The sequence below is a fragment of the Gopherus evgoodei genome, chromosome 8 (assembly GCF_007399415.2).
Source record: "Gopherus evgoodei ecotype Sinaloan lineage chromosome 8, rGopEvg1_v1.p, whole genome shotgun sequence".
Taxonomy (NCBI): Eukaryota; Metazoa; Chordata; order Testudines; family Testudinidae; genus Gopherus; species Gopherus evgoodei.
The window spans coordinates 59,710,385-59,722,520 of NC_044329.1; the positions used below are offsets into that span (position 1 = coordinate 59,710,385).

A 12,136-nucleotide genomic window follows, 5' to 3' on the forward strand; every position below is an offset into this window, starting at 1 on the left:
CAGTAGTTTCAGTTGTTTAGTTGTACTTTCTTACCTGCTGTAACCTGTTGTGTAGCATCAGTTTGCACTGTTCAACAATTGTTGCTTTTTCCCCAGAAGTGGCTGCATTTCAGTGGTCCATAAAGTAATCCATGTGTCATAATTTATACATCAGCTTACATTTATAAATGGTCCTGGTATCCTTATGGATATGAGGTGCTATGATTATTAATATTATATGAATAAACATTCCATAAAATGTAAGTCCACATGCACATAGAGAACTTTGTGTTCTCTCAGAGCACTCAGTGCTAGTCTTGAATATTTTTCTTTCAAAATAGAGTTTTCACACATGGGGTATTTTTCCTCTTCCCCCAACAGGTGGGCCTCCACGTGCCAGAGGAAGTGTTATTGGAAATATTAATGATGTTGAATTTGGAATTGCTTTCCTGAATTCCACAGTAACAGATAGCCCTGACTCTGACACTAGAATAATACAAGCAAAGATCACAAATGTCCCTCGGAGTCTTGGTAAGTCAGTTTGCTTCCTTGAGTTATAAGTAAACAAAGGAATCTTCCTTAGGTTTGTCAATTTTCAGTTTCCTTTCATTAAGGCAGCATCCAAGATTTTAAGGAATTGGCTTCAATTTTTCATGGGCAGGAGGGAGGTGGAGGTCTTTTAATATATTTACATTCTCTTTACATCAAAAGAAAGGAGGAGCACACAAAGGGCATTTTTAAAGAAGTATGTTATTTCTCTTTAGGTACAGCAATGAGAAAGCTAGTTTCTATTCTAAATCCTGTTTACTGGGCAGCTGCAAAGGAAATTGGAGAAGCAGTGAATGGATTTACTCTCACCAACGCAATCTTCAAGAGAGAGACTCAAGTGGAGTTTGCAACTGGTTAGTTAACAATGGGACACAATCTCTATTTGTATGTGACAAGCATAATACAAGGTTGAATTGCTTAATAAATATCATTTACCATAGTTATGTTTGTTCACAGCAGCATGTTCTGGATAACTAGCTGAATATGAGGCTTTATAGTCTCACTTTTCCTAGTTTGAATCTGAGGATTAATATAGGGCAAAGTAGTGGTTATATACAAGAATGACATGTTAGCATAAACGAACATGGTTCAACATGGACCTAATTCAAATACTGTGCAGTTAACATAAATCATAAATCATGATAGATTACAAATCAATGTGTGTTAAAATTCACAGGAGAGATTTTGCGAATGACTCATATTGCCCGTGGTATGGATTCAGATGGAGCATTACTGTTGGATGTGGTAGTGAGTGGCCATGTTCTGCAGCTACAGTCCTCAGCTGATGTTAGCGTGAAGGTAAAATTGGTAGCAAAAATGACATCTCTGCACTCTTGTTTCAGTTTTGTATTTTTCTTATCTGACATATTTTAATACAGCCATCAACAGCACCATAAGCTATGTTACAGTATTCTGACTTATTTTTATGATTGGCTTGGACATGTGAAGGTAAGGTGTTTTTGATTATGATCAGATCAGCCCCTCCTCCAAGATGAGGTGAGGCTTTACTGCTGTCAGGTAGATGGCCTGTTTTATCTCGCGCAAAAGGCTGATCGGCCAAGCTAGATTCTAGACCTTTCTAAAGGTGGTGCTAGTCCTCCATTTCGCCCAACCCTGGCAAAGTTTTTGTAGAGTATTATTCACAACTTGTTAGCCACGACACTGACAGGCTGGCATCTATGCATTCCCTACCTTCACAATGTCCTCAAAGGTTTCTGTCACAGGTCCTCTGCAAGGATGGAGGCTAGAGCTGTGGCTAGAGAAAACATGCTGTGTTGCGTTGCATAAAATCTCGATGATTTAATTTTTCCTATAATGTGGCTGTGGCAGAGGTAAGGAAGACCTTTTTCTGTGCCGTAGCATTAACATCTTGTCCCATGGAGTTGTCCATAATGGTGAGCACTCTAATTACTCTGACTTGCCTCACTCTTCTTACAGAATCAGCTTTTTCTAAACGTGAGGACTTTCCCATACTTTTTTTTCCCCAAAATGATCAGATACAGACTGGTTTGTCTGGCAGTCTTCAGAGCAAGAGGTTATAATCTTACTGCCTTGTCTGTTAGTTTCATCTTCTTGAAAGAGGTCTGCTAGTACTCATTGACTCCACTGTTCATGGCTAGCGACAGGGCATTCCACACTTCTGGAACCCCTTCACTCCATCATCCCACTAAAGTCACTATTTAACACTTCAAGTCTTAACTGCTTGATCAAGCCATGGAAGATTTTGCTTGGATTAACAATAGGGATTGAGGGTTTAATTATGTGTCATGGATTTTGTAACTGGTTTTTATCCTGAAAGAATTAAAAAAAAATAAATAAATGTAGCATCTGCATGTGCTTGTTGATGGATAATCAATCCAAATATATAAATACTGGGTATAGTAAATAAGTATGTTTAGATTTTTTTGACATTTTGGAACAATCAGCTTGCAGCGCCCCAAATATTTATAGAAGTTTCCTTACTGTGGTGTAATACTTCTGCAGTAAATTGTTTAGTTAGCTTATCATTTCCAGTAAACTTCCTAGATTATTAAATAATAAATATTGTGTGGTTGCTAGTAGCACTTCAGACCATAAGAGATCTTGTTATCAAACCAATCAGGACCTCTTATGGTTGTCAGGGTGTGTGTGGGGACGGAAGTTGGAAATATGGTCATACAGCCACCATCATTAAAATCAGGATCCACTAATTGCTACTAGACTGTGGCATCTCAGTTACTACAGTTATTTCCCTCACTAATAATAGGGACATATAGTGGGAGCCATTAAAATTCAACAGTTATAGTAACTGAAGCTAAATAGCCATGTGCCAGCTTTTTAAAAAGCTCCTTTCTCTAGATACATCTCATGCTATTTAAAAACAAAAAAACTCTTTTGCAGTATATTAGCTGAGCTAGAGAATCCAGTTGCTGGTACCTAGATCTTGATTTGTGATGTGTATTTCAGGATTACACGGAAGACTATATTCAGACTGGCCCTGGACAACTGTATGCCTTCTCTACACGGCTCTTCACCATAGATGGAGTTAGTGTACCATATACATGGAACCACACCATTACCTACGATCACACTCGAGGAAAAATGCCATTCCTGCTGGAAACACTTCAGGCTTCCTCTATTGCAACAGAGTACAACCCACTGGAAGAAACACTAGCTTTTAGAATCCATGCTTCTATTGTGAAAGGTATTGTTTGACTCTATTTATTAATGAAAAATGTATCCAATTTAGAATAAGGCTTACTTCAAAATAAAAAGATAATGTGAATGAAGAATACTGAGAGAATAGAATATCCTCAGCAGTAGAGTATGATCTTGGAAGAGGAGGCTATTGAGACATTGAGATGTTCAGATTATTTTGGTACAGATATACACATGTTGATGGCACATGTTGATGTTGATGTCACTTTCAATTTGTTATATAGCTATATATTTATTTTATACCTCTGATGTCCACCCCTGCACTTCCCCCCCAATTGACTTTTGCTGGGACTATTTATACCTCTGAACAGTTTCAAACTGCCTTTTTAAAAAACTGAAAGAGAAAAGTTTGGTTAAGAGCCTCTAAATCATTCCTAAAATTGTTCTTCTGTAAAATATTGGAATGTTCAGAAAACATAAACGATGTGGTGCGGTATATATAGGCTTTATTGGCTCTGGTTTGGGATTACCTGCATTTTTAAGAGCTGATGTGACAATAGATGGATAGAAACAAGCCTAGTAAAGCTGGAGAATAGTGACTTATCTGTAGTCCTGGTGGATCTCAGTACAGCCTTTAACCTGTACTGCTCCAGTCCTGACTGTAGCCCACTCTGTGCTTCAGGCCAAGAGCAGGAAAAGGAGAAGAGGAAACTTTTTCTAGCTGGTTGTTATTTTTTAATGGCAGTTATTTAAAAGCTTCTCAGAGGTTCAGAGTATTAGAAATCCTGGTGGAGAGGGATTAATATAGATAGAATGCAGGCAACGTAGTAAAAGATGCACGATAAATGCTGGTGATAGTAATATGAGAAATCACACAAAACCTCAGAGTGAACGAGAGAGAGAAAGTGGCCCGTTGCCTTGCACCTTGTATAATCATTTACATCAGTGCAAAGTGAGTGTAAAATACTTCCATCCTGAACAGGTAGCATGGTACACCCTCTTTGCACTGGTGCAAATGAGTATACAAAGTGGAGGGCAATGATGAATGAAACCCAGAAAGAGACTCTGTGAAATAATGGGCTATTGCTATATTACCCAAAAGGCTCACCTGAAAGACTAAAAACCCGCAATGTTTAAAAAAAAAAAAAGGAAACAAAAACTAATTTTAGCAGCAGTGCTGCAAATAAAAAGGGTTAAATTCATTCACTGTAAGTGGCCAGCATAAGGCCTGTGCCCCTCGTAAATTCCACTTTAGGTCTATTAAAAAGGTCGGACTTTTAGGTGTGGCTTTATCTTTAAAAAGGACTTTGAAAAATGTCATTGCTGGGGAGAAAGGTTGGGAGGGGGGAATTTATTTAAACTGTCTCACTATTTTTAGATCAGTTATTTCCTTTGCCAAAGTAAGATTTTTTTTTTCCCTAACTACCAGCCCTCAACTTACCCTGAGATTTGAAAGTCAGTTTGGGGCTTTCTGTTTCATGCACTACTACTTGTAATAGAACTACTGCAGACTAAGTTGTGCCCCCAGATGAACCTGTACAGTCCTGTTGTCTTCAAATCATGCCTTCACTGAACAACTCATTATGGGAAATCAGTGAAATACAGTGGAGTCCCACAATGCCAAGTGTATATTTAGTTTTAAAGTATAGACTGTGGCACTGATTGAAATTACTTGGTTAACCAATCATTAGGCTGCAATATTTTAATCTTCTCAAAGCCATGAGATGGTCATATTTTTTCATTATCGTTGGCTTCCTTTGCCCCATAGGAGACCATAGTAATCAGTGTCCTGCTGGGTTTGGTCTGAACTCTACCGGGCCCTACTGTTCAGGTAAGAAAATGAAAACGAAGACAAAAATATAATCAAATACACTGCACACAGGTTGCTTTTGTACAGTGTTATTGAATGCGGTACATACAGAGTATGAATCACTTTTAAAATTGAACTGCTCAGTTCTATAGATCTAACTCAAGCAGAACTCCAAATGACAACAATATCAGACCCTATCTTTGTAAGTGAAACTGTCTCTTAAAAATAGAGCCTTAACTTGAACAACAAATATGTACTACATACTTATACTTTTCACTCCTGCAGATTCCAACTCTAAAGAAATACAAAGAGACCTTTAAGAAACATTTGACTTGAACTGAAACTTTTTAAGGCTGTTGTTTTCTGCTGCACAGATTAATTCAAACCATGTCAATTGTCTTGACTGGCTTCCTAAAATACAGTGGGCCTGATTCTCTGCTGCAGTTTACTCCAGTGTTGCTTTACTAAATTTAATTGACTTTCACTAAAGTCAAACAGGTGCAACAGAAGGGAGAACCAGGCCTTATATGATTAGCATGCTGGTCTGATTTGAGAGTAATATAGAGATGCTTTACTTTCAGGGGTATCCTACAAGGGATTATATGACAAGTAAAACCCTACACTGAGCACGGGGTCAGCTTGCTGTCCCTGGCCATTGTACAGAGTGCATAAAGAAGGAGAGAACACTTTGTACCTTCTGTGAACCCATAGAAAGGCCTGGAAGAGTCTTGTCCTGTTCTATCACTGGGACACACATAGAATTCCATAGGTTCTTGTAAAATTGCTCACTTTTATTTTTTAGATGAAGATGAATGTGCAGTGCGAAATCCTTGTTCTCATGCATGTCATAATGCTATGGGAACCTATTACTGCTCCTGCCCCAGGGGCCTCACTATATCAGCAGATGGAAGAACGTGTCAGGGTAAGCCAGACTTCAAATGACATGCACAGACTGGACACAAGACTTTTTGCCACTAACATAAGAACATAAAATTTACTGATGGCATTCATACGTTATACCAGAATCGTTTATTTCTTAAGGTGCAAAATATATTCATTTACTGAACACATTTTTATTATTTGCACTTTATTGTAGATATTAATGAATGTGCATTAGGTGGACACACCTGCCATGCTGCTCAGGAATGTGAGAATAACATTGGCTCCTACCGTTGTGTGGTTAGGTGTGGAATTGGCTTTAGAAGAACATCTGATGGATTGAGCTGTCAAGGTGTGCAGTATTCTGACCTTAATTCTAATGAACTGACACTACTTTTATTTAAGCCATGTTTGTAAGTAACTTTCCCAAGAATGTCTTGGCTCTCTGGGAATAAGCTTCCTACTGATTCCTGATATCCACTTATGCAGAGGTGTTCTTGGATCGTTCTGGTAAGTGACACTTTATCAGTGACATTTTACTGTCTACATCTTCTGAAAGGAAAAATCCTACCCAGAAAAAAATAACATTCTTGTTACTGAGTCCTGTATGTGTTTTCCTTTGTTATGTAGTGAGGTAAGCTTACTTTCCTGTATCTATTTCAGAAATTTTCACTCCTGTATCACTATGAAGTTCTTTCTCATGTAACAATCACTTGCTTGACTACTTATGGAGGGCAATATGTGAAAAGGAGAAGGTGAAGAACTTAGATCAAAGCAGAGCCTACAACATGAAATATACCAAAGCACAATTTGTTGCAAATTATTACAAGATCCACAGCTATAACATTTAAGGCTTTGCATTATTCAACAGATGTTAATGAATGCCAAGACTTCAACTCCTGTCATCAGCGCTGCTTCAATACCATAGGAAGTTTCCACTGTGGCTGTGACCCAGGATATCAGCTAAAAGGCAGAAAATGCATGGGTATGAAATGAAATATAGAGTCAGGGGAATAGATTTCAATGTAATATGTTAACATGATTCAAATGAAATTCCCTGTAGAAGATTGATGGTATATGCAACAACAAAGAATCCCCTGCTCTGTTGGATCCCTTTCCAAATCACGGAAGCGAGCTTTAACATTTTTTGAGTGGGCTTGCAAAACACAAGTAGACTCAGTGGAAATGGATAAATGGGCAGAGTGCAAGGGAAACCGTCAAATGTGCTTGATACACACATAAAGACTGTATGTACACATTTTTCAAAGGTACTCACCTAGTATAATTAAATTGGGGTTGCCTTGGCCTTTGGGAATAGAGCAGAAGAAAATCAGTTAACAATTTAAATTCTTTTTTTAAAAATTAAGATGTAAATGAATGCAGGCAGAATGTATGCAGACCAGATCAGCACTGCAAGAACACACGTGGTGGTTATAAGTGCATTGACCTGTGTCCAAATGGAATGACCAAAACAGAAAATGGAACATGCATTGGTGGGTACATTGGTTTATTTATCATATAATGATTCTGAAACAAAGGGCATGGCTAATATTTTCCAAAAATTGGTTCCTCAAAATACTCTCTAGCCATCTGAAGAAATGGCCTACATTTCAAAGGTGCTGTGCACCCACCAGCACTGACTTCCCTTGGTTCAAGGGCATGCATACACTGTGATTTCTTGGTGAGAATTCATGTTAATTAGTGAAAGACATGTTACAAGTGGCAAGACTTTGTATCAGCCACAGGCTTTCATTGATCCCCTGTGGACAAATGGTAGAAGGATGTGTTTGTTGCTCTAGTCTCTTTTTTTGAGGAAAAACAATGGTTGGGCCCCTGAATTTCCTTTTCTCTCCCCTCCCCCTTCACTCTCAGTACTAGAAAACTCATGTGAGTGTTGGAGGCTGGGATACTGTGCCCCTTTTGGATTTCTATATGAACATTCTGCAGAATGTACCTGTTCTTCCTGAATACATATTTAAGGTTTTTTATATCGAGATTACAAGTCCCTGTTGCTTATCAGGGTGCCTTTAACCATAAGCAATTCAAGGGGCCTTGTCATATCTCCATCTGACACCAGGGGGAGGCAGATTTCCACCTCAGTGTTTTGGATTTGGTAAGATTAAAAACCTGGTAATAATCATCTGCAAAATTTATTAAAAGGTTGAATTATATAGACGCAACTCAGCTGAAAGATTGCTTATGTCCATCTCCATTCCCAGTATAATCCAGACCCACCACTATCTGTCACACAGTTGGTGCAGACTGATATCCAATCTGATTGTCATAAATGAGAAATGTATTATGTCCACCATGATCAGCTATTTTGTGAATACAGGACCAGATCCCTCCCTGGTGTAACTCTGTTCTCTATATTTAGAAAGAGAAAACCAAGGCTTCAGAAAAACATGACTACTACTAATTAGCTCTGTTCCCTTTAGATATTGACGAATGCAAAGATGGTATCCATCACTGCAGGTACAACCAGATTTGTGAGAATACACGAGGGAGCTACCATTGCATATGTCCAAGAGGGTATCGATCCCAGGGAGTTGGAAGACCCTGTCTGGGTATGTTGAGTGGAAACCAGCCTACATTAATATCATTCCATGTTCTCAATTACTGCTTTTGGCTCCTCTTTGTATTGTAATAAACCTAGCGACATTATCCCTTTTGAAGGCTGTAGGCTATACAGTCTGTTGTGGGTACTCAAAATCCCCTAAATTAAAATTCAGTCTTTCATTAAAAAACTGCAAACTATTACTAATGACAGTTACTCTATTAAAGCATTTAATTGTACCAGTGTACAGTGTTTTCGGTCTTGGAACAGTGGTGGAGGGTGTATCTCATGTGTGCTGCAATATCCAGGCATTCTAGGGTGACTGTAGGAAATCATGGCAGATGTAACTCCAAATCTGTTTGCTTTAGTTAGTTTCTTTAACAATAAAGATGGGTATGTACATGCAGGCTGCACACTTGGGATCAGATTGGGTGATTTAGGCCTAGGTAGAGTGTGGCTTGGAGTTGGCCCATCCTAGGGGAATTCCAGCAGGGATTATGTCCTCGGAGGCATGGTCCATCCTAGAACTCACTCTGTGAGCAAGAGTGTGCCCATTTAACAGTCCTTTAGGATGATGCAGTGTGTTACAGCTGTGCACCCCTCTAGGTCTCCTGATCAGCATGAAGGGAGGGAGATAGTGCCCTGCTGCTTTCCTGCCTCTCACTCTCTCCCTAAAGGAAGAGGGAAGTCCGTACATTCACTGGACTACAGACACTGATTATGTCTGGTTGTTGTGTATAGGGCACTATTTGTGGTAAAGGCTTCTTCCATAAATGGGCTCACCCTTCCCCCATGTATGCACAGGGCCAGGGGCAGTCTAGCCTCAAGTAAAAGAATTCTCACCATAACATTTTAATATCTTTAGCAGAGATATTTTAATGCAGTTTATTGGGCATCATTATAATGTCAGTTCAAGTGTATGAAACATTTCCACGGATACCAGTTCCTGGACTTCTACAGACCTTCGAATGGTAATAGGATCAAATTGATTCATGTTTTATATGGGATATTTAAAAATATGATAGCTTGTCTAACTTATCAGTGATTGTGAAAATGTTGGTGCATCACTCACGGAACTCTAACAGGAGTTTCAGTTACTACTACTATATGTCAGGTGTTGTCCATAGTAAGATATATGATATGATAGAAAGCTTGATAATTAAATGCTTAGTAACTGTTTTGAAAACTTAAGTTGTTTGAAACTGAAAAGCCTAGATTCTTTTTAATACCAAAAGAAAGGAGTGCATTTTAGGGACTAATTGGAAAATTTAGTTTTACAAATTTAAAAGCTGATGTATTTTAGGGTTGTTTTTTTTTTAATGTTCTGATCTAAGGCACCTGATATTCATGTTGCATAATCAAAGGGATACTGTCTGGAATGCTTTGGTTTGCCATATGGTCAGTGCTCACCTGCAGTCTAAGCATGGCTTTGGTGTAATGCAGAACTGTGACTTTTTGCTTTTAATTTTCTACTTTGTCATATGTGCTGGTCCTGTAAAAATGGCTGCAATTCTTACTGGGTTTTTCATTTTCATCATTTACATATCTTCATACATGTCTCATCTGTAACTCATTGCAAAGGATAGAGCTTATTTTACAGACCAAAAACTGTTTTGCACAGGTAAGAAACCTTGAAACCTAAGTTGCAAAAACTGCTGTATGTAAAGTAATTAACTTCACAGAGTTTCAAGATTTCTTTACCCATATATTTTGTTTTTATTATATTTTGCCTCTTAATCACACATTAGAGGGTGCTGTCATGGTCTTGATCCTCACAGGTATAAATCAATTAAGCTCCAATGAACTCAATGGAGCTATGCAGATTTATACCGCTGAGGCTCTGATCTCATTTTAAAAAATCCTTAGCTGTGTTGCTTATAACACTTGAAAATAATGAAACAGGAAGAATGTTTTAAATCAAATATCTTCTTTGACATTTATATTGTCTATTTTTTCTGCTTTTCATTCTGTTGGGAACAATGAAATTAACTAGTTAGTTTCAGTTATTTATAGTTAGCATCCTTCCTCACTGGTTCTCCTGCACTAGACACTAGAGCAATACTGCAGTCTTTAGATTTTCAACACTGCAAACAAAGATTTAAATCTCAATCTCAAACCTGAACATTCTGTAAGAATTTCAGAGAAAACAAACACATTTTTTTATCCTGTGAGATTTTGTAAACACTTTGTGTACATCCTACCATCTTGCCTTACGTTTCTGGACAATGTCCCTTTTAAAAGACTAGCATCACTGTTTTCTGTCTGAGGGTTAAGAGCTGTATATCCCCAAAAGGGACCAAAATGACATATTTTAGCAATATTTCCTGTTATTTTGAAGACTGATACGTGATTTTATGTAAATTAAAATTACACGTACTTTGCAAATTTATTATAACTTGTCTGATAAATTTAAAAAAACCTCTTTAAATAATGGAGGAACATAGAAGAAGTTTAATAGAGTTTTGTTATGGCTACGGATCTTAATCTCAGTCAGTTCTATTCATTCTGAGGGCTTAGAGATGAATGTGTTAGCAGATGTCTTAAGAAATATAGTATTAGCCAAAAAAAACAAACAAACAAACCCCAACCAGAAACAAGTCTTTAAAACAAAAGTCATTCTCCCATTACATTCTTTTCCTTTTTAGCATTTTGCTCCTTTATTGTCTCTTTGGCACACCACTCATAACAACACTAATGAACAAAGAGCAGTTGCTGAGGACTTCCTCATAAAAGATGTGATATCATCCAGCAGTCACTGTCTTGTTTTACTCTTAATTGCCAAGTTACTTTAAACACGCATTCTGAGATTATTTTAGCAATGGCACCTAGAAAACCTGGGACCGAATTTATGCTTTGTGACCAGGAGTGAAAGTAACTTAAAGGACTTACCGGTACACCAGAGTCCTGAGCAGGGCGTGGCCTCAAAAGGAAGAGGCGGGGCCTTTCAAGATTTAAAGGCCCTGGGACTCCAGCTGTGGCTGGGAGCCCCGGGACCTTTAAATCACCCTGGAGCTCCCAGCTGCCCAAGCAGCCGGGAGCCCCAGGGCTCAGGGGTGAATTAAAGGGCCCAGGGCTCCGGCTGCCGCAGAGCTCTGGGCCTTTTAAATCACCATGGGAGCCCTGCTGCTGCTATCCTGGGATGGCAGGGCTTTGGCTAGGGCTGGGTAGTGGCAGCAGGGCTCCAGCAGTGATTTAAAGGGCCTGGGGCTCTGGTGGCTGCAGAGAGCCCCAGGCCCTTTAAATCCCCACCAGAGCCCGGCTCCTGGGGCTCCAGCAGCCAGCCTGCCACTGTGGGGAGCCTCGGGCCCTTTAAATCACCTCTGGAACCTTGCCGCTGCTGGAGTAGCAGTGGCAGGGCTCCGGCGGTGATTTAAAGGGCTCGGAGCACTGGCCGCTGCGGAGAGCCCCGGACCTTTTAAATCCGCGCCAGAGCCTGGCTTCTGGGGCTTCGTCATCGGGGCTTGGGCGGTGCTTTAAAGGGCCTGGGGCTCCCCGCAGGGGCCGGAGCTCCAGGACCTTTAAAGCGTCACCCGAGTCCAGCAGCTGGAGCTCCAGAGGTAATTTAAAGGGTCTGAGGCTCCCTGCAGCAGCTGGAGCCCTGGGCCCTTTAAATCACCACTGGAAAAGCCGATCCAGTCCCGCACGGTGTACTGGCCTGTACCAGCTTACTTTCACCTCTGTTTGTGGCCCCAGTCAGTGTTGTTAAGACTCCAAACCCCGATCCT

General features: G+C 39.6%; 1 protein-coding gene across 1 annotated transcript in view; it reads left to right on the forward strand.

Moving 5' to 3' along the window:
- HMCN1 (hemicentin 1) overlaps positions 1–12,136 on the forward strand; it is a 323,599-nt gene that overhangs the window by 296,248 nt on the left and 15,215 nt on the right. Inside the window, exons 94-103 of the mRNA XM_030573193.1 lie at positions 361–510; positions 744–881; positions 1,205–1,326; positions 2,974–3,211; positions 4,934–4,996; positions 5,778–5,897; positions 6,072–6,206; positions 6,726–6,839; positions 7,222–7,347; positions 8,293–8,421. Of these exons, the coding sequence (XP_030429053.1) occupies positions 361–510; positions 744–881; positions 1,205–1,326; positions 2,974–3,211; positions 4,934–4,996; positions 5,778–5,897; positions 6,072–6,206; positions 6,726–6,839; positions 7,222–7,347; positions 8,293–8,421 (1,335 nt within the window). The remainder of the gene's footprint in view (positions 1–360; positions 511–743; positions 882–1,204; positions 1,327–2,973; positions 3,212–4,933; positions 4,997–5,777; positions 5,898–6,071; positions 6,207–6,725; positions 6,840–7,221; positions 7,348–8,292; positions 8,422–12,136) is intronic.